Source organism: Diachasma alloeum, unplaced genomic scaffold, assembly GCF_001412515.2.
Source record: "Diachasma alloeum isolate Michigan unplaced genomic scaffold, Dall2.0 Dall_scaffold_00183, whole genome shotgun sequence".
Lineage (NCBI taxonomy): Eukaryota > Metazoa > Arthropoda > Insecta > Hymenoptera > Braconidae > Diachasma > Diachasma alloeum.
In genome coordinates, this window is record NW_021680349.1 from 3,152,166 (window position 1) to 3,175,702 (window position 23,537).

Consider the following 23,537-nt stretch of genomic DNA (forward strand, 5'->3'; position numbering starts at 1 on the left):
GCTTATCGCACGGATTACACACACTTTTTCTCCAAAATTTATGACGCAATGAGGGTGAACCAACTACACTGAGGAAAAATTTTCCTAATATGTAGATTTGTATTTACTGCAGACAAGGAAATTATTTTCAATGGCTTAAGGATATTCAGGCATGGATCGGCGTCAATCATTATTTCAGTAATATTATGAGAAGTTGCGCTTTATGAAAATTAGGATTTATTTATCTTCATTGAAATTTGACGAGTAATATAATAATTGATAATTGAAATTTTCGATTGACTATGAACTAAATAATTGATAATATGGAATTGCCATTTCCATTTATCATTTCCATGTTTAATATGGAATTGGCATTTGACAATGTTTTTATTATTTAAACTTGGCAGGTCTGAATTTGAATTTTGATATTGAAAAACTATTTTTCACCGAATTCGGTGGAAGTAAATGATTTTCAATGGCTTAAGGATATCCAGGCATGGATCGGCGTCAATCATTATTTTAGTAATATTATGAGAAGTTGCGCCTTATAATAATTACGATTTACTTATCTTCATTGAAATTTGACGAGTAATATAATAATTGATAATTGAAATTTTCAATTGACTATGAACTAAATAATTGACAATGTGGAATTGTCATTTCCATTTATCATTTCCATATTTGATATGGAATTGGCAGTTGACAATGTTTTTATTATTTAAACTTTGCAGGGCTGAACTTAAATTTTGATATTGACAAACTATTTTTCACCGAATTCAGTGAAAAACCGTTTTTCCAATGAAATTTTATTGGGAGACGCAATGAATGTGTGAATGAAGTGAACGGCGAATTAATACAGTACTTCGTGATTTTTTTACGGTAGGCAGTTTCGATTTTTAATTCAATTTTCTCAATTTAAATGCCATCAATTGCACTTCATGTATGTTACGCGACGATATAATGGTCAACTGAAACGGTTTTGATTCTCAATTAGTCAATTCTCTCGATCAATTGAATAATTTTTTCATCAAGTTGACAATGTCGCGGAAATAGACACAAACATCCACGAAAATTTCGATGAATTACATTTCGCTTTAGGACTACACTGTTAAAAAATTTTGCTGAATTTTCCCGAAAAAGATCTTGAATTCAATTTAGTAAGGGCAAAAAATCTGTGGAATGGCAGGTTTTTCTGAAAATCCAATAAAAGTCCCATCCTTTTGAGGCAGGAATACTGAATTCCACAATCTATAGTAATTTTCAAGTGAAAATGAATATTCACTGCCAAATTTCCTTGAATTTTCAGGCAATTCGTTAAAAATTCTTGAAATTCCAGGAATTTTCGAAGGAATGCCTTGAAAATTCAGAGGAATCTGGAATTCAAACAGAGATTTCTAATTTCCCTGGAATAATAAAGCTGAAATTGATGGTTCCCACGAATTTGCCCATAAAATTATGAATTCTCATCGACAAAATTCCTTGAAATTTCATTGAAAACGTCACTTTTCAGTAATTTCCAAGGCTCTTACCGTAAATTTCCATATAAACTTTTGCTCAGTGTACCTTTCGTACAGTAAAATTTGCCGCGATTCTCTCCCTAATGTTTATCCAACTCTTCCCCGTGTGTACCGACCGGTTCTTGACTCCAGTCCCGCGCTCCAGGCAACCAGAAAGTTCATTCTCCACGAATTTTGAGTCGCAAAAGCATCCCTCAACTTTCCCTCATTCGCGCTCATTAATGAATCAGTCACGCAAGGTATTACCAAACTCGAGCGCAAAACATTACGCGAGTGGTAATCCCCATCTCAGTGCCGCAAAAATTCCCCCCCAAACTTCAGGCGAAAACGGCATGAGGACCAAGCGGAAATAATTAGCAGTTTTTAAATTGCATGGCGAAACATGGGATAAATGTGACCGGTGGATAACCTCCTTTCTCCTCTCGACCCATTTAACGATCTCTTTCATAACATACCCACCCTCTCATTTTCCAACTCATCAAAACATAGCCTCATTACCCAATAAAATTCAAATGGAGGCGAAAATTTCAGTGACACCAGAGGCTCAGGGGCAATACCTTCATTCAGCTGTTAAAAAACGTGTTCGGCGTGAGTGCACACTGAGAAAAAAAGTACAAACGCGTGAGGAATACCGTCTGCTTTTCAAACGCAGCGGTATAACTCCTGTGGTGCCCGATTGTGTACTGACAACTCAACGTAAACCGTGAACGTCTCGTTTCAGTTGGCAAATACCAGCGGACTCTAACGGTGAATCTCTCAACCCGCGGGAGGGTGAAAGCTTCTGGGGGGTTGGAAAAAGGGACAGTGGCGGGGGAACGTGTAGGGCAAGGGGGTGAGTTAGATTGAAGAGGAAAGGAGGGATTCAGTATCCCCCTTTTCCAATTCGCCTATTTTTCCCTCGGTGACTTTGCCTTTGTTGCGAGAGCCTTTTTGACCCCCTTCTGGCGTTCATTCGATCGACGCCGGTTAGGATAACCGAGTGGTACAGATAAAGCCGCATATATGGAATAATCCAGTGTCCCGTGCACGGAGGAAAAAGTCGGGGAAGAGTTACCAAACAAGTAATTGTGGAGCGGAATGCAGTTCTAGGATTTTTTATTATATATGAGCTGTTGGATCTTTCTGGAAAATTAAGCAGTTGGAGTTGAATTCTCAATGTTGTGAAGTGGAATTCAATTCACACGGAGGAAATTATTTGGTGAATTTGAACAACTAGTTGAAAAAATGAATTACTAAACAGCGGGGATAGCCATATCTATAAATTAGAGTTTGTCGCTAAATTATTAAGTAGTCAATTGGTTAATATCGCTCTTATATTTTGAATATTGAGGTAATCATCAAGTTGAATATTCAAATTTCGAATTATTTATTAATCAGTAATTTAGGTAGAAAGATTGACGATTATTTGGATAATCGGAAATCCCTGTTAAGAAATTTAGTATTATTTACTTAACAGAAAATTCATAGATCGATATTTTAAATATTTAATTCACCATCAATTGGAAATTCAGATTATCAATTATTTTTTTATTTTTTAGTTTCGATTAGTATATTTAAACCTTGATCAATGGAAGTAGGAAATTCTTTTCGTAGTGAAGAATAGAACAACTTGTTAAATAATAATTGTCTCCGTGTGAGATCACACCGTTCATGGAATCTCGTGTGAGGGAGTGATTGTTAAACATTTCAAGATTTTTTACCTGAAATTTCAGGAGTAATATTCTAACAGTGTAGAGGAAAAAAATTATAGACGAATGATCTATTTTTCTGCGCTTGCTACTCCGAAAAATTCAGTAAAAGTTGAGGTAATGCGTCCTGAGAGTGTAAAATCTCTCCGGAATACCATCAAATATTACACGGAGTGAATATAAAACTAATAATTACTGTGTGAATACAGTAATCGAGGGTCATACTGGAAAACTTTGAAATTTGATTTATTATAACTGAATTATCACTCGCGTCAAATTACATTTTGTTACTTTTATGCTACCACACGGAGAGAGAAGTTGAGTAAAAATTATGTAGACAATGCAGCGAAAGGGTGATTTAAGTGGGAGTGAGCAGGAAATTTCACATCTTGATTGAATTTTCAGTGGAATATGAATATTCACAAAAAAAATTACCTGAATTTTCAATTTTTCCTTGTATTTTCCTGATTTGTCAGAATTTTCACAGAATTATTCAACTGAAAAATCAAATATTTTATTGATTTTCAGATCAGTTGAACAGAAAATCAATGGAACATGTGATTTTTCAATGACAAGATTTCCCGAAATTTCAGTGGAACTTGAACACGATAAAAAGTTTCGGGCTTTGACAGGGAGAATTCAGACGAAAATTTTTAACAGTGCATTGCAAATATATGTAAAATTTTTTTAATATGTACTATTATACGTAAAAATTCTGACAAGTATTGTAAATTTCTCGACCATTCGCAGATGCAAAAGAAAATAAAATAGAAAATGGTAAAAGAATAAGTGGGCCAGAGGTTAATTAAGTAATAACCTTTTTCCCGTTTGACCTTAAAAACAACCGCAAATTAAAGCATGATTTACGGTGGCGACTCAGCGTGAAAAATAATAGCTGACGAAGCCAGAAGGAATTATTTCATCATAAAGTGAAGGAATTCATTTCTGTTCATGGTCTCCTGCAATTGTATTTCATCAAGCCATAAAAATACGAAACACCCACAATCTTTGAGTGAATTCACACCATTAACGATGGGCGCACAATTCCATTTCTCCTCTCCACACATTTCTCCGCACTCAACCCAAAAAAAAATTAGAAAGAAAGAACATCGATCAATTCGAAGGCGCGATGAAACCGAAGAGAGAAAGAATTTCCAAGAAGAATGACGGCAGCGGATGGGTCGTAAGCGCTATTTGTCACGCGTTCTAGAGTTTATTCTCTTTATTGTCGAGGCTTTCCATTCGTCGAACTTGCAGATGAATGCTCGATAAGACACTTGAGGCTGCTCAGAGACTCCCCTTCCTCCCAAATATTTATTCCCTCTCCTCTGATTAAATAATTTCCCCAAAATTATTTGCTGAATTGCACCACCTATTTAATTAAAATTCCGAAACGATTTGTCACTTTCATTCAACAAACATTTGTTAAATTTTCAATAAACGTTCGTCGATTTCTTTGATGGATCATATCTAACAAGGAATTGTAGATTATTGCGAAAATATCTTCTAGGGGAGACATTAATCGATTGTCAAAATTGATTAAATGAAATTGAAAAATCTCTCTTGATCTTTCAGCATGGGCGTGACATGTTGTCATTTGTGAAAATTTTCTTAAATTATTTGCGAATGTTCTTAAAGATGTTTCGAAACTGTGTAAATGTCCGCGTTGACTTCTGGCAAGATCTGCATACCTGTGTGTTATTGTTTACTTGAGGTTGAGGCGCAAGGAAATTTTGTTATGCTTATTTGACCTTTTTATAATTATTGTTGTAATTCCGAGGAGGAGAGAGGAGACAATTCTTTGGTGAAGAAGGAGGGAGGCATGGGTAAATGTAGGGGAGGATGGGGCAAAACGGTCCCCCTTCAATCGTCAATATTTTCCGATTCAATAATCCGATTGGGATGAGTTAGAGCTCGTTTTGAAGAATGAAAAATTATCTTCAAAATGAAGTTGAAACTGGGAATTTTCACAATGTCATTCACAAGTTATTGACAATTGAAGGGGGGCCGTTTTGCCCCACCCTCCCCTAAAACAAAGAAAAACTTTTGTAACATCAAGGAAATAAAGAATTGAAATTGAAAAAAAAATTGAATTGAAAAATCTCTTCTGAATTTTAATTAATTAGTTGTTAAATTTCATCAACTAGTTGTTGAAATTGACCAAATGATTTTCTCAGAGCCCTCCACAAGCAAATTGCTAATTTATTAGCAACAATAACTATTCTCGTTTATAAAGAATGCAATTTTCTTGTTTTTTCATTTCCTTTACTGAAAATTTCCGCGAAAACACTGGAATTTCATATTTCTAACCGATAGGTAGTTCGCGGTATACATCATGATAGCGCGGCAACTCACTTTGCATACGAAATATCATCGGGGTTTTAGTTTTTTTCTCTCAGAACGTTAAGAATAGACCGAAATGAAGAGACTTTCCACTGTGGTTGTTGATAAGTCACACGTACGTGACACAGCATAACACCGAGTTGAGTTTTTGCATTATACAAGAGGCACAGCACGTATTGCGTGTTTGTTTGTCTAGTTTGTTGCTACTGTGTTGTGTGTGTACTTGAGTCCACACACAACTCATTCCCCTAATTATTGAGAGACGATGCCTCATGTTCGATTCACCCGTAATTGTGACCGTTGTTTGCTCAGTCGTCAGTTGAACTCACAATCAGACCAATTCAGCTGCTACGGAAAGTTTTCCTTTCATCAATTTGACAGCGCTTTTTCTCAGGGAAGAAAAATTTCGTTAAGAAAATTATGTCATTATTTACAGTACAATATTCGAGTTTCTCAAGTTTTAATGACTGTGACGAGGAAACTTTTGAAGTGAGTACACGTGGTAACGAGAAAGGGCTCTGTTAATATTGTACGAATTGAGCTGGCCTCTGTGTACCTCTTATTAGCGCCCTGGCATTGCTCAATACACAATGACAAGGAAAGTTTACGGATTAACCGAACAATAATGCAACAACGAACCTCGGGCTCCTGTTAGGTTTCGCTCGGGACAATGAATTTTATATCCCGTCGGCCATAAATTTGTAATTACAGAGTGTAGACAATAGATATGAATCAAAACGTCTTTCTGCGCGGAAACAGAAGTCAGGGAAAAGAACAAACAAATCAAGTGCTGAATTTTTCTCCACTTGTTCCGAACAATTCACTAAGCGTCGGGGTATTTATCTTGAAATTGTGAAATTTATAAGGAATTCCATAAAAAATTACGCTAGCGAACGTGAATGATGGCAAAGTAAAGATCGTTTTGATTTTTAGGAATATGTGCCTAGTTTTTAGAAATCTACACTGTTTAAAATTTTTGTCTGAAATTTTCCGTACACTTTTTTAGAAATTTTTATCGAATTGAGTTACCACTGAAATTTCAAGGAATTTCGTCGTTGCAAATTGGGAATCACGTGGAAAAATCAAAGTGAACTGTAAATTTCAGTTCCATTTTTCCCTGAAAATTGATAGAAAACCAGAAAATTCCGGTGGATATATTCTTGAATTTTCAGGACAGTGGCACTGAATGCGATAAAGGGGTAGAAAAATCATAACATTTCAGATTTTGAATACTCATATTAGATTGATTATTTAAATAAATTAAGAAATTCTCGTCTTTATGCTGCTGAAAATTCTGGAATTTTACTGAATTTTCAGTGAAATCTAAAATTTCGTGATTGTTTTTCCCCCTAAATCGCATTCATTGTTTTTCTAACAAATGTATCTCCGACATTTAGGGAAATGTCCGTAGGGTTCGGAAAAATGATTGATTTTAGTAACATTACTCGATTTATTAGTAAATCCTAAAGCGATGAAAAATTGTTTTGAAAATATTACTGGTTATTAAAGCATTGCAAATTTCATTGAGGGATATTTTTGATGCTTCAGGTAATGGCTAATATCGTTATATTGATATTTTTGAAATGTTATTCATCTATTTACTACGAAAATGATCAGTTTTTGTGGAAACTTTGCTTTTTGTTCACAAATAAATTGATTCAACACAACAAAACATTTCTTCAGAAGAACTAATTTTTTCTCTCAGTGTATATGAACCACATATTAAACATGAATATTGTTAATAATTATTTTTCCACCATTGATTCATTTCCTACATTTCATTTTTACGCTCCGAATGAATCAGTATTGCCGGAAATTAGGTATATATTCCTCATTGGAGTATATTAAAAGATATAAATCAAAGCGTTCCATTCACGAAATCAAATAGCGCAAGGAAGTCCAACCCTTTTCGGGAACACGATAAAAATCGCAGCTGTGGCACTCAAAACGTCTAGAAAGCAGGTGAAAAATAAAACGAGTGAAGAAAGTTGGATTGATCGTGAAAAATGAAGCGACTAAAAGCGCTTGCCATTTGCGGGCCTTTGATGCCGTCGACAGCCGGAAAATGCACCAGAGATATTTGTGCATAGAGAGCCAACCACACAGAGCCCGGTAAGAATGGACTGACCCTCTTTTCACTGACTGCAGAGGGTTTTCAAGATTCTGTATACGGAGTTCCATTCGCTAAATGAAGCAAGTTGCCTTTGATTGATACACTCAATACACTGCAACTTCATTTCTTTATTCCTATTCTCACCATCGATCAACAAAGTGACGGTCTTCAAGTGGAGAGAAATTATTGCGAACTGTGAGAGCTTTTCACACGTAAAAAAATGCAATTTCACGGCGAATTTTTCAGAGAGACTTGAAAGTTCAACGGAAAATTCAAGTGAATATTCAGTTAATTCAAAACTCAAGAATATATTCAACCAAGTTTCAGGAATTTTCACTGAATAGAAGAAGTTCAATTTACAGTTTCTGTCGATTTTTGGGTCTGAATGAAAACTTTGTGATTGTTCAAATTGAAGTTGTGAATTGTTTGTTATATCCAATCGTCAAGTATTCAAAATCTCACATGACCGATTAATTAAGGAGAACATGTCATTTCATTGAATATAGTGATATAGAACGATGAGAAATCGGATGCAATGAATATAATGAGAATATAATGCGGATATAATGAAATATACGATGAAAAAATGCCGTGCAAAATGTCCATTTGGAAGCATATTGCGAATTTATTACTGAAAATAGTTATCCTATGATAAAGTCAAAACCCATTAGCCACTAGTTTCATTAAATATTAATTTTTAATAACGAAATTTTCTGAAATTCCAATGTGAATATCATTTGTTAAATATTCCACTGCAGACGTTCCTTCCGAGGCAACTGGAAGCCTTCTCAATTTAATTTCCCCATTAAAGAGACCGGAACAACTACCTCGAAAAGGATTTATAGCCTCAACAAGAGTATTTAAGATTCATCCCCATATAGTGGGATAATCGCAACGATTTTTGAATGGCTCTCTCGGCAAAATCTTTCGATATGATGCTTTAAATTAATTCAATCACAGCTTAAAATGTTCGTGCCAATGCCACTTGGTCGGAGTTCAAAGGTGATAACGATGTCTACATCGATTCGTTCGATTCATGCAATAATTTAGGCAATTTTCTTCATTCTCTTTTTTTGAAAATCCCGTTTCCTCCAACAATACAATTTCTTCAAATATTAGGTCCCAAAATAATTCACTTATATATGGAAAAAAGTGTTCTCAATACCATTTTCTGTCACAGCTGTAAATGAGTTAAAAATCTAACACGACTGATTAAAGAAGAAATGTTATTCAATTGACTATAATCATATAGAACGATGATAAATCCGATACAATGAATATAAGTAGAATATAATGTGGATATAATAAAATATGCGATGAAAAAAAGCTGTGCAAAATGTTCATTTGGAAGCATATTGCAAATTTATTACTGAAAATAGTTATCCTATGATAAAGACAAAACCCATTAGCCACTAGTTTCATTAAATATTAATTTTTAATAACGAAATTTTCTGAAATTCCAATGTGAATATCATTTGTTAAATATTCCACTGCAGACGTTCCTTCCGAGGCAACTGGAAGCCTTCTCAATTTAATTTCCCCATTAAAGAGACCGGAACAACTACCTCGAAAAGGATTTATAGCCTCAACAAGAGTATTTAAGGTCCATCTCCATATAGTGGGATAACCACAACCTTTACAAGTCGACTCACGCTGTAATATCCTTATTTCCCCGCGGGTGCAACCACGTTAGTACGCATTGAGTATGCTAATGCAATATATTATGTATGCAGAAAGTGAATCAAACCACCCTATGATCCAACGCTCCAGTGTCCTGGCAGGTGCCGTATCATGTTCCATCATCGATCCAGTGACTATCAATGTAAATTTCCGTATCCATCTTAGTTGATCAATATAAATTCACCTGATCCCTCGTGACTAACTGGAATGAATTGTTGACGCTTTCTGTTTCATTTCTCTATTATTCCGCCCACCGTGGCAATGAATAGCCAATCGATAGCTGTGGAAAAATATGGGTATTGGCGTTTCTCATATGTGCGCATTAATGGTACTGCGTTTATCTTTCATTTCGAATGATGTATCAGCGCGTGAATCATACATCAATTTGGATTTCATTGTGTATCCGTCACATTTATTATTGCCACTTTTTTTTCGATGCTGTTTGTACTTCTTTGTTTATCTTCAATTTTCCACTGCACACTCATTTTTTAAGAGTCAATAGATTCAAAGCCATGATGCATCGAGTGGATTTGTCAATATATGACACGTGGAAAATCAAAGGCAAATATGGTCAGGAATATAGATTCATATATGGAAGGAAAGTCGGCGCAAAAGAGGGATTTCGTAACAAAATATTTTTCAGACTGTTCGGTAAATTAACCTTCGTTATTGATTTAGGATAGATCATCCAGACGTTATTCTCTCGTTACCCTTATTCTTTTTTTGTTGGCCGTGAATGAGTGGGAGATAGAAGTTTGAATTCCCTCAGACAATAATAGTATTTAAAGCTATTCATGTATGCAAGAAAGTCTCCGCAAACGGACGATTTCGTGACAATAAATTTTTTCAACGATTTTAATAATTACTCGTCATTATTGACTTAGGATAGATCAGCTCACACATTTTTTTACTGTCCTGATCTTTTTTCGTGCGTATGAATGAAAGAGTTAAGTTCGAATTTCCTCTGCCAACTAAAGTAATTGAAGTCACCAATAAAAGTGCTTAGATCTGAGAAAAAAATAAAAAAATTTCTTCTTTTTTTGGGAATCCTTATCACATGTTAGTTTCACTGAAAGTTCAAGACATTGTGGCGTCAAAAATTCAAAATTTTCCGGAAGAATCAATGAAAACTGTCGATTTCAGTCCAATTACGTCATGAAAATTAACAGAACTAATAAAAAATCCGATGAATATATTCCCGAATTGTCAACTAATTAAAAATTCCGCATAATTTGACAGGATATGCATGTATTGATACAAAATCCGAGTAAATTGGGCAGTTCTCACCTTCCAAGAGTTCAAACATTTGTAATTTTCTCCCCTCAAATCGAATTCAATGTCACTCTCTTTTGTTCTGCCGCCCATTATTTTTTTGTTGACCTCATCTTCTTCATGTGAATGAATGAAAAACTTGAGTTTCAATTCCCGCAGCCAATGAAAGTAATTCAACTCCCAGATAATATCGTCAATAATAATGTTACCTATCCAACGAAATTGCGGATGGGAATGGCCTCTGGGGCACATTAGCAATGCCATTATTCGGCCTTAAATGTTTTCCCTCTAAATCCAGCTGGAAGTTGTGTAACATTGTTCTCCCTGCATTATCCCTGCCGTATCATGCAGCTGCATCAATTGATTCTCCTCTCGTCGACTGTCATGATGCAGATTAGTTTATGAATGAAGGATGATTTTACCAAATAATTTGATCCAACTAAAAGGAGGGACATAATAAATATGTATCATGCATATGAGTCCACATAAGCATTTAAATGTCCTTCGGTTGACCCAATTACTCGTATTGTAATGCTCCCAGCTGCGAAATAGTCCGCTAACCCGTAACGCAGATATATTAAAATACTAATCTCCCCAACGAATGGCGTTTGGCCTCGTATTCCTTTCTGACCCCTCGCTACAGAGCGATTGAAGTACGGATAAGTAAATTGCAAATGCTAAATGGAACTTTGGAATGTTGATGGAATTTTCAACTTCGTAAACTGTGATTGCAAGTTTTTTTCCCAACCGACTGCACTTTTATAAATGAGAAAACGGAATGGAAAACAGAAACTTAAGTGGATGCTTGTTTTTCAATTACGGGGACTTAGAAAGATTGAGATTACATCATTTCAAGAGGGAAATTTCCAATTCTTCTCTGAGATTGGAGGTTTTTTTTTGGCGAAATGAACGTGGAAAGATTTACGGCGAAACAGTGAAAAAGAGCTGTAAACGGTAATGCACTATTTGGAGGGGAACGAAGTTTCCAATACCCAGGAGGAAGATTAAACTCGGTGTATACTACTGGCTTCCAGGGGAATTATATCGAACGGTTTTCTGAAAAAATGGACTTGAAGTTGAAATAGAAATGGGAATCTCGGTGAATAATCTTCTCGGATCAAGCCGGGATAACGTGAATTTCTTTGTTATTCGAAAGGGCCACTTGTAAAAATAACTCTTCATGGTTGAGGACACGTTATGAAATAATGAATAATAAATTAACCTGCAACGAGAGCGAGTTCTCGGGGAGTTCTCGGGATTGGGCGAAATGTCATTGGCGTTATTTCAATATTTTCTTTTATCACGACCATACGGAGATAAAAAATTACCTTTGCCAAGTATATTTAATAACTACAAGGAAATTTACACATGTCTTATGCAGATATTTATATACATTTACTTGTAGCAAGTAAATGTAATTGGCAAAAGCAATTTTTTTCTCAGTGCAGGCAATTGCAGAGAATACAAAAATGAAAATGTAGAGGACACGGAGAAAAAAGGGTTGACTTTCAGGGATGTATCAGGCTTTTCAGAGGTCCATACCTAATTATTAGAAATTATCCTCGATTTTTAGAGATTTGCCATTGCGAAATTCACTGATTTTTTTACTAATTTTGAGTGGGGTAGCCTCTAATTAATTGATGAACTATCGTGTATTTGATTGATTTGTCCTCAGGGGATCACTTAAGCCCAGGACTGAATGAAAAAAATTTCTACCTATCTATCTCTGCAATTTTCACGGAAATATCACTGATTTTCAGGGAAATATCACTGATCTTCCGAGAAATGTCACTGGATTTCAAAAAAATGTCACTGATTATCAGTCCATCATCAAATTTCAGTGATAGAAATCACTGATGATCAGGGCTATCCGAGTCAGTATCCACGCCGACGAAAAAAAATTGTTGCCCAAGAGAAATTTATTTTGGGAATTATTTATATTGAGAACTTTTTCCTACCAAATATCTAATAGAATCTGCGCAAAAAACGAATGGAATTTTAACGAGAATTCTCCGGAATTTGAATAAAATCCCCATAAAATTTCTAGAGAATTCCAATATAATTTTCTAGCGAACTCGCTAAAGTTTTCTATTAAATTTTTTCATACGTGAGCCGGACAGAGTAAGGAACATTTTTTACTAAAGATCATATTTTTTGGTTCACTCATAAAAGCGTGGGGATGTCTCAAAAAATCACCAATTTTTTCAATATTTATATAGCTACGCTCGTGCCGCATTCGGTTAATGAAAATAGCTATCGAGCGAGAAAAAATTTGGACCCAACCCATTTTACCCCATGCATCAAGTGAAAGCCTCGTTTTTCGTATTTTTCATTCGATCTACACTTTTTAAAAAATATTCGTTCCATTCCTAAAATAAAACTAATTTTTTTCGTTTTTGCATGCCATACAAAAATCATTGTTTCACTATTCCCTTCAGTATTAAAAAATTGCTAATAGATATCTAAAAATCAGTGACATACACCTGAAAATAATTTTTACCCTGTGAATCTATTTTTTGATCACATGAATAAGAAATTCGTACCTCTCTTTATTTCAAAACGTCCCAGATTCATTGAATCCACTGAAATCTGTACTCTGGGTAAATCAATTCTTTGTTCATTCCCCAGAACCCTCGAAACCGGGATTTGAGATTACAAGGGTCTGACCCTCTGGACCTCCCCTCAGCATCCCATCGAAATATCTCCTCTCAGCCCCAAGAAGAAAACCCCACTACAGATAAGAGCCACCACAATGTACAACGATCTGACTCAGCGATCCGCCTGTTTCCATCTGAGAGCCAAAAAAAACCGAAACTCCAAACTTTTAACGGCAGTTCGGTATCCCCCAAAAAGTTGTTGGAATGAGTCCATTGTGGAATGTGATTGAACTCTTGTGAATCGCAAAATGAGGGAGAAAAAAAATAGGAAGAGAAAATAGTCTTGGGGGATTTCATAAGGATCAGGGGATTGCATTGAGACAGTAAAAACCGGAAGGCTCTTCTGAAGATGGAACAATAAAATGAGGGAAAATGAGAGAAATGGTGCATACGACTTACCTACGGTGAGCGCATGAGGAGTTGACCCCGACTTGCGGGTTGATTGACCCCTGCGCGACAACACTGCACTATCGATTCAGTGTCCACGTGGTTCACTGCACTCTAACATTAACCAAAATCATAATCACACGATTGTTCACCCATTCAACTGATCAGACCCCAAAGTGCATTAGAAAGTCGTGATCGCATTATTATTTTTTTCAATTATAAATCCCGAGGGTGGTAAATCGATTTCTCGATTTTCCCGCGCATGGGGAGGAGCACGTTGGGAGAATTGTTGGATTACGATTCAGTGATCGGTGGCTTATAGTTCTTCGTCTTTATTTCATTAGTTTATGGGGGAGCTTTTCGGGGATGTTCGAACGTACGCGCAATGCGGAGCTTTACGTGCGAATGCGATTGGCAAGAGGACTCGACTTATCACTCGGGAGGTGCCGGCGGCTGTCGGGTACTCTCGGCTCGCTTGTTCCAGTAACCCCCACTTTTTATTACTCCCTCGGTCGTTTGCCGTACACGAACCACCCCTCATTTATTCGTCAGTGGCACCATCCGTATTTTTTATATTTTTCTCTTTTTCATCAACGAACTCTGGGGGAACTCCGGATCAATTTTTTTCATCCACGATTTCCGTTTTCCAACTTTTCTGGTTAACATGGAATTGTGAAAAAATGGGTTGGTGAAAATGGAGGAAAAGTATAAAAGTTTTCCTTTTGCTTTCGCAACTTCTCGTGGATGATGCAAGTCTGGATTTTTCACTAGATGATGCCCAAGAGGATTGACTCTTCCCGAGGGGGCGAACGGACACGACGCTTCATAACAAAAAATAAATCTTGCTGGTAGTTCTGTCAGATGAAAAACGCCACGTGGCACTCCAGTGCGAAGGGCTCTGAAGAAATTCGGAGGCCCTGGATTGTGGATTTTTTAAATGCTCAACTTTCTGCGCATTTTTGATATCTTTTATTTATCAGGTAAACATGTAAATGAATAAATATCAATGGAGTTATCTCCACTCTCTAAAAATTCTAAGAATCATTCACGAATCACCCCTCATTTATTTATCACTGGCACTGTCCGTATTTTTCATATTTTTCCGTTTTTCCTCAACGAACTCTGGGGGAACAACGGATCAATTTTTTTCATCCACGATTTCCGGTTCCCAACTTTTCTGGTTCACATGGAATTGTGAAAAAATGGGTTGGTGAAAATGGAGGAAAAGTATAAAAGTTTTCCTTTTGCTTTCGCAACTTCTCGTGGATGAAACAAGTCTGGATTTGTCACTAGATGATGCCCAAGAGAATTGACTCTTCCCGAGGGGGCGGACGGACGCAGGCCAGTGGAAACCTGAGCCATCACTTTGAACGACTGTTCATAACAAAAAATAAATCTTCCTGGTCCTTCTCTTAGATAAGAAATGCCACGTGGCACTCCAGTGCGAAAGGCTCTAAAAAAATTCAGGGTCCCTGGATTATGTTTTTTTTTAATATTCAACGTCCTGTGCAGTTTTGAGATCTTTTATTTATCAGGTAAACATACAAAAGGAGTATGCAATGCGAAGTGGCATGAGGTCAGACAACATTAACTAATTTTATCATTTATAATTCACTATTCAAGTGGAGAAAAACAAGGGCAAATATCAATTGAGTTATCTCCACTCTCTGAACATTTCAAGAATCCTTCCAGTTCTCCAATGATAAGTCAATCGTCAATTAAGAAAGAAGGAATCACCATAAAGAATTGAGTTCTGCGCTCTCGCCTCGGAGCTCATGTATTTCTCGTAGAAAAGTTGGATTTATTTTCTGGCCTCGATATTTCTTTTTGCACCACTCAACTAAATAGTTAATTTTTCAACCTTTTTTTCACGTTTCCACACTTTCGCCGCTCAATTCATTCCTTAATTACTTAATTTAATAAATATACGAGAAATAAAACAGACAATATACTCTTGCTAATGCCCTCGTGGCTGAAATTTTTTTGCATTTTCATGTTTTTATCCATTTTTTTCGTCATTATCACGTTTACAATGCGTAAGATTAAATAGTATTCATATACTCGCATTACATTAAAAAATTATATCTACGACGATTAAAAGTTATAGGTGAACCCCATTTTCCAAACTTGGATTGAATTATTTTTTTTTTGTTGACGCGCATTAAGGTGTTATCAACTGCTATCCTTCGTTAAATTATACTTTCATAACTAAATTTGTTTATTCCTATTCGTAAGAATTGTTTCATTACTGGGGGATGAATCTGCACAGACGCACCTAGGAGGATAACAAATATAAGATAAAAATGATGAATTCATTCCTTTTAGTAAAATAGAGAAAGAAAAGGTGCTATCAAATCGATGAAAGATGCGGAGAAAATGACAAAATTCACTCACTTTCATCTTTGATGGTTCAAATATTTCCAGCTATTCTCTCCTAGTTTATATATCAAATATTATGAAATTAAATATGTGAGTGCGTTTTGCAGTGCATGATTATCATAGGCATTTTTCTTCCTTGAAGAAATAATTCAATTGAATACCAGTATGCAATTAGTGACGCAAGGGAAGAATTTTTCAAAGAACATTTCTACATTGTTTTTTTCAATTCATAATGAATTAATGGAAAAGAGAAAGACGTTTTTACATTCTTTTCCAAAAACTTGTCATTAGAAAATTGGTCTTCGTTGGTTATTTTTACTTGTAATTCAATCTTGTAGCCTTTGGAAAAGGAAACACATTTCATTTCTTCATCTGATTTCTCTCATTTTTTTTGTCGTAATGAAATTAAAAATATTTACATGGAACGATTTTTTAACCGATCAATTTTTTTCAACGAATTTGTGCGAGTCGCGAGATGTAAAATCATGTAACAACGGTAGAGCATATTATTACCAAAAAATTGTGATCACGATGGCTTTTTCTTCAATTATTCATATGTACAAGTATTCATTATCCCTACTTTATGGAATAATTCCGTTTATTTTTGATTAGTTATCAACATCTTTGTGTTCCATAAGCACATGACCCACACGAAGATCTTTTAAAAATATAAATTTCCCTTGAGAGTTGAAAAGAAATTGAGAAAGGAAATTATTTCATTATCCTGTAACGCCAGATCTGACCTAGAAATCTTCAAACATTCATTGACGTAACCAAAAAAATTTATAATTTTATCTACTTTCACCATTCAAGTTATTTACAATTTTGTATTTTTTGTTTGCATTGTACATGAACGCAAGGATTTAACGACTTATCAAATATGTATACTTCGAGATATGTACATATTAATTTAATTTACTCTTCCTTCCGAAGCTATATTGACAAGTGCCACGAATCTGACAATCACCACAATTGTTTTGAACAACAAAAAAATTCCTCACCTCCCTATATTTTATTCTCTGATTCATATCTCACAAAGATATGGAATTTATTGTCTTACGAAGAAAAAATTCAATTCTAAACGTCAGCCAGAGTCAACGGTTTAAAATCATCTAATTAAAAAAATTGAAAAAATATCGTGATGATTTGATGAATTGGTTCTAGCACAAAAGTTCTAACGATGAATTTTCATAAATAATTCTTAGTTTTTGTCGTTAAAAATGTCTAGTCGACACCTTAAATTGATGAGATTTATGAAAAAAAAACTTTCACATGAACTTTGTCCTCAGTATTAATATCTTTTTCAAAGTTATCATGATCATTGCCCTTTACTATCTATCAACTTTTACGCTATATTACTTAGGTTTTTACTTTTTTTGTCAATTTTATCGTTTTTATAGTTTTTATTGATTTTCTGAAGGGCCCGAAACGTTGAGTTGAGTCATTCATTGAAAATAAATGATTCACACGTCTCATGTCTCCTAATATAATCAATTGTCGTCTTCTCCTTTGACTTTGAATATTCATGCAAAATGCTGTGAAATTCATATCCCTCGACTCGGTGCCCTTTCGTACGGAACGTTTATAAATAAAATTGCTTCACACGTATTATAATTCTGTATCATCACAAGCGAATCGTCATCCACATCTGAATAATCCGTTTCAAGGACCTCCAGGAGTGTCAGTACTATCTTGATTCACTCTTCGATTAAGATTATTTTTTTCCGTTTTCGTATTTTATGTATTTTTTTTTGTTATTTTTTTCCCTCATCCTTTGGAGTACCAAGGATCGCTATTTTATAGATTAAAAATGCAGCCATTTACCAGGGTCACGCCGACATGTAGAGGGTTACACTGGCAATGTGCTGGTTCGCCATAACTTCGACTATGGCATCACGTATTCCGTAACAGAAGGTGCAACCAAATGGATTTGTTGTATTTGTGGAGGACGCACGATTCAACACTACTGGACGAGAGCTCGCTTTCAATTGTTCACTCACTTTGTCCCATTTTGTGTAGGCAGTGATCTGCAATTGAAACAAATCAACATAAATGAAGGCGTGTGGCTGCACTGTTAAAGATGTTTATTAGTTTTCCGAAAATTGAATTTTTTTATTTTCGAGGAAAATTCTGTAATTTTTTGGACTGATAGGGGAACATGTGAAACCAACATCTCTGATAATTTAGAAAAATTAGTTGCAGTAGCTTTGACGAAACGAAACAGACAAATTTTTTCTTATACACGAGCTCTTATGGGATTTTCGACTGTCCATGAAATTCCATTTCTTTTCTAACAAATATAGGACAATCTTTTTCATCATTGGTTTGTACTGAGAACTTTGTTTCCATTCTTTCTCCACTTACATTATTTTTTCCACTATTAATAGTATTAGATTTTGGAGTGGGATAAGGAATGGAACCAATTTGTAAAAATCAGAGATGTGTACATTTCACGAATGAAATAAAAATTGAGGTTTGCTTTTTTAGGTTAAAAAAAGGTGCTGTTTATTATTCTATAGATGAATAATTATTTACTTTCAAAAAATAAAAATGAAAAATTGATTATGACATTCTAGTTCCACTGCAATTTCAAGGAAATCCAAAATTCATCATTAAAAATTCAAAATTTAATGGAAAAAACAATAGATACTATAAATATTAATTCAGTTACATTATTTTTTCCACTATTAATAGTATTAGATTTTAAGGAATGGAACAAATTTGTAAAAATCAGAGATGTGTACATTTCACGAATGAAATAAAAATTGAGGTTTGCTTTTTTATGTTAAAAAAAGGTGCTGTTTATTATTCTATAAATGAATAATTATTTACTTTAGAAAAATGAAAATGAAAAATTGATTATGACATTCTAGTTCCACTGCCATTTCAAGGAAATTCAAAATTCATCATTAAAAATTCAAAATTTAATGGAAAAAACAAAAGATACTATAAATATTAATTTAGTTGGTCCACGAAATTCAATTTTATTTTCTAACAAATATAGGGCAATCTCCTTCATCATTCGTTTGTACTGAGAACTTTGTTTCCATTCTTTCTCCACTTGCATTATTTTTACCACTATTAATACAACTAGATTTTAAGGAATGGGACCAATTTGTAAAAATCAGAGATGTGTAAATTTCACGAATGAAATGGAAATTGATTATTATCAAGGCGTACAAATAAATTTATTCGTTCTAGAGGTGTTTGAATATTTGAAACAATTCATGACAAATTGAACTTCATTATCCAACTCAACAAAATTCGTTGGTTCTTCGCACTCCTCTCCATTTCCACTCTCATCATTAAAATCAGTCATTACCGTGATTGGCGAGGGGCTGACATCGATGAGTTTACCAGAGTCAGCTTGACTATTTTCAGGAGGTAGTGTCAGAGTGAATTCACAACGATGATACATGTTGAAATTGTAATGACCTGGGTAATTGGTGTGAAGTACAAATTTTTTGACACACTGGGTTTTCGCGTCAAACAAAAGGTCCTGAAATAGAGCACAAATGAATATCCGAACAGAATCGTTAAAAACTAATTGACATCAAAGAAGAATTCAGCGGATATTCTACTCACGATTCCCAGGGTAAAGTAATTATAAAAGAAATCCGAACGTCTCGTTTTGTCTCTTTTATGTGCATGAGGACTGTGAATCCTCATTTTGTCTTCAGCCTTAAAGAAAACTCGTGAAGGTGCGCCCAGTGCACTCAACACATCCTCACAACTCTCTCCAAACCAGACCTGAAGCATTGAATAATCCAGTTATCAACGTAATAATGAAACCCCCTTGATCCAATTCATTCATTCAATTTTGAGGAATTCTTTTAGTACCTCTTTAGTGAGATTGTGCTTTTTAGGCTCCAGCAGTACTCTCGTAGCTGAACTCCCCTCGGTAAATAGGTGCAGTCTCAATCCCCGAGTTCTCACTTTGTCTCTGATAACCTCAGCTTTTTCTAAATATAAATTATTGTGGTAGCAGACCTGAGAAAACAACAACGACATCAAGTGAAAAGCGATTATTGGCGGATTGATGGAAAGAAGAGAGCGGAACCATCAAGAATATCCAGACAACTGATCATCAAATTTGTTGATTTAATTGTGTGAAACAAATTTGAAAAGAATTATGAATACATTTGGCAAAGAATTACTTCTTTTGCACGAATTGGTTTTTTCCTGGGGTGAAATTATTTCACGAATCGTACCATGAATGGCTAACATACTTGGATATTCTTGAGGAATAAGGACTTACCAAAGGTAATGGTGGTGGTGGTGCCTTGAGACAATGCTCCTCACTCCCCACAGTACCAGCAGCCATACTACCCACATAAATTGCAGTTTTAGCTACCAATGGCGATGTACCATTTGGAAATTGCAGTGACCCTAGCCCATGTGCATAACCAGGCTGAAACTTCGAGTCAATTGGGAAATAGAACGACAAACCCCGGAAATTGAGCACAAAGACCTGAAGAAAAAAACGAAGAATTTATTAATAATTACTCAGTAATAATTCCTATTAATTCATTTTTTTTTAATTACCTGTTTATCACTGTCGTAAACTCCTGGATGTGTTGCACCAAACGAGTGTTCAATCTGCTCGATCGATGGCAATACTTCAGGCGAATTGAATGGTAAACCACAGTACTTCAGTTTAACAAGTTTCATGTTATATATTTCAATAATTTTGAGCCTCTGAACTACTGGATCGAATATGAGTCTCACCCCATCGTAGGGTAAATTTATTACTAGATCTACTTCTAATGGATTCTGTGAATAACAGAAAAATCCGTTAATTTCTCCCCAAATTGAATAATGAGGGACGGGTGGGGCAAAATGGACACTCAATATGAGTGAGAAGTGAGCGGGGCAAAGTGGAACGTTTTTAGATCGTCTCTAATTACGAATATTGTTCTTTATGAATGAAGATATTGGAATTTGGAGAAAATCACGTTTTATTTTGCCTCGTCTTCCCCTAATTTATTGCATTCTCATATCTCATAAGTTATGGAATTTTTCTATCCTCATATGTTGTTGATGAAGGTAACATTAGCTGTTTGAATCAAATAAGAAATTATTTGTTAATCAATTGTTTCAATTCAATAAGAAGCGATTTGACGAAATTTTTATTTCTTAGATTGGAATATCGGAGAAACCTCTACTATATAATTTTATAAAAAATTCATCGTATTCGGAATTTATCAATCGACCACGAGTGAGTTTTTTAAGAATATCGTAAGAACCGTTTTCTCACTATGCCTCCATTGACAAAAACAAAAGGTTTTGAGAAATACGTTTTTACTTATATCAAGAAACTTCTAACTTGAAAATTTTCAAGAATAAAATATCTTGCACTAAAAAAATTTAATTGATTTGAGAACTCGATTGCTTGATATGGAGAAATTGTCCTCATCTTTCGGACAAGTATAAAATTTCTTGGCGTAAGATTTTGGAGCTGGGGAATATTATAAACATTAACTATGAAAAACATTAGAGTAATCGTTAAAAAAAACCTTTCCTGGGAACATTTTCCCTAATGTTCACAACTCAGGAATAAATTTATCAATTGCGGTCAGTCTCTCCATAGAAAAAAAAGATCCTACTCAATCGAAAAATGAATGAGTTCGTGTCCATTTTGCCCCACTTGCCCCGATAAAAAATGTGGTAAATACTCACAGTATCACTATAAAGTACTTGTACACCTCTAATAATGCCCACTTGACTCTGTATTATCGATACAGATTGAGAAAAATGCATACCTGAAACGCAAGCAATCAATCAAACCCACTTTTTCCAATCAACAAACTCCCAGTCGCAAACAACCACATTCCACACATTAAAAAACTCCATTAACAATTTTAATTTATCAACGTAGTAGCAACAAATCGTCGTTACATAAAAATCCCACGTTAACATTTTTGGCAAACCCCAAGGAGCATTTTTTCAAACACAATTACATAATTTCCTCGTCGAAAGAAACAAAATTTCTGTCACAATTCCCAGAATTTTGTTAACAAATAATTGGAGTAAAGTAAATAAGGCGCTAGAGGGGGGGCGAAGTGCACAGGATTTCCGCATGAAACTTTGAGGGGGGTACGAGGGGAGGGGGTACACAGGATAGAACGTAAACACAACGCCCAGTGCAGAAGGAAAACTCCAAAAACATTTTTTTCATTATTTCATTTTTCCGTTTAATTTGCCCGAGGTAACGACGGAGTAAAACTTATCGTCCAGATAAAATTGCTCGTCGTGTTTTGTGCGTAATACAACAATAGAAATTTCGTCACTCACCTAAAATAAATTCCCACTGGTCACAACCGATGGATCTTTCGGGCACAACTTCGAGCTCCAGCATTATAATCAATTGTTAATCTGCCTTGGCTCGACCTTGCCCCTCTCACTCGTTTTATATTTTTTTAATGTAAAAAAAAGAATTAATTTCACTGACTCAAAGTTCTGATTGTTGGCAAAAAGACAACGAGCACTGAGAATACTGTTGACGTAATAATTTGTTTTGAACTGTTGATAAATGAAAATTGCCCAAGTTACGTTGTATTACTGCGTTGTTTCTTTGTCTTCTTCTGGGCTATAACGCGACGTACGAGGCAGGCGCTCAGTTGACGGCCATATTGCCTTTTCTGCCAGAACACAAGCACACACTACTATCACAACCGATGGTGAACTGTCACCGAACAGCTGATGTTACCCCCACTTTTATTTATTTTGTGTTGTTACTCGGATACCCCCCACTGCCGCTCCTTTCCATTTATCGTCGGTTTTTTTTTTCTGGTACTTGCGATTTTCGGACGACGTTGTGAATCGATACATCCGTTTGCGAAAAAAATAGTGGATTTTGTTCGGTTAACTAGGAGAAAGGGGGGAAATTGTAAGAATGGAGCGGGAAATCTCGTCTTGCTCTCGCCGTTTTACTTGATTCCCCTTATTTGCTTATTTTTCGCCTTCACACGGCTTCCTGACACTCCGCGAGCACTTGGAGTCGTTAATTATAATTTAATCAGGCCAGGGTTAATTGCCAATACAATGTATGGTTGGCTGGATTCGAATAAAAGGGAGTGATGGATTTCAATTGAAGGCCCGAGTTTGTAGCAGCGATGTCAGACAAGATATGAATGTTTTTTTGAGCTCAAATGAAAGAGCGGGTCGAGAAATGGCGTGCAGAAGTCTTTAAAGATGACAAATCTCTCTAAAGATGATGTCTGTTTTCAATTGAAAAGCGCAATTGTGACAACATTTTCCAGTGGGTTCTAGGAGTCTCCCCTGGTTCAACACCATCTTTAGAGGTCCTAGCACGCCATTTCTCGACCCGCTCTTTCGTTTGAGCCCAAAAAAACATTCATATCTTGTCTGACATCTTTGCTACAAACTCAGGTCTTCAACTCGGGCTTTCAATTGAAGGCCCAAGTTGTAGACATGAGTTTGTAGCAGCGATATCACACAAGATATGAATGTTTTTTTGGGCTCAAATGAAAGAGATGGTTTTGAACCAGGGGAGACTCCT

General features: G+C 35.5%; 1 protein-coding gene across 1 annotated transcript; it reads right to left on the reverse strand.

Moving 5' to 3' along the window:
• Window positions 1-15,143: 15,143 nt before the first annotated feature.
• On the reverse strand, window positions 15,144-22,665 carry LOC107046818 (UPF0183 protein CG7083). The gene is made up of 8 exons (XM_015269540.1): window positions 22,310-22,665; window positions 21,695-21,777; window positions 20,561-20,788; window positions 20,274-20,486; window positions 19,856-20,005; window positions 19,601-19,765; window positions 19,338-19,514; window positions 15,144-18,042 (listed from the first exon to the last, which is right to left on the reverse strand). Exons 1-8 carry the CDS (start codon window positions 22,371-22,373, stop codon window positions 17,845-17,847), a joined length of 1,278 nt encoding a protein of 425 aa, XP_015125026.1. The 5' UTR covers window positions 22,374-22,665; the 3' UTR covers window positions 15,144-17,844.
• Between the last annotated feature and the right edge of the window lie 872 nt (window positions 22,666-23,537).

Bases quoted from the DNA above. Each gene is read 5' to 3' on its own strand.
- LOC107046818 (XM_015269540.1), bottom strand. From the start codon at position 22,373: ATGCTGGAGCTCGAAGTTGTGCCCGAAAGATCCATCGGTTGTGACCAG. The intron at 20,789-21,694 runs GTGAGTATTTAC...TGTTATTCACAG, and splicing joins AAGTACTTTATAGTGATACT to AATCCATTAGAAGTAGATCT. The intron at 18,043-19,337 runs GTAATGACTGAT...TTTCAATTGCAG, and splicing joins TCAGCCCCTCGCCAATCACG to ATCACTGCCTACACAAAATG.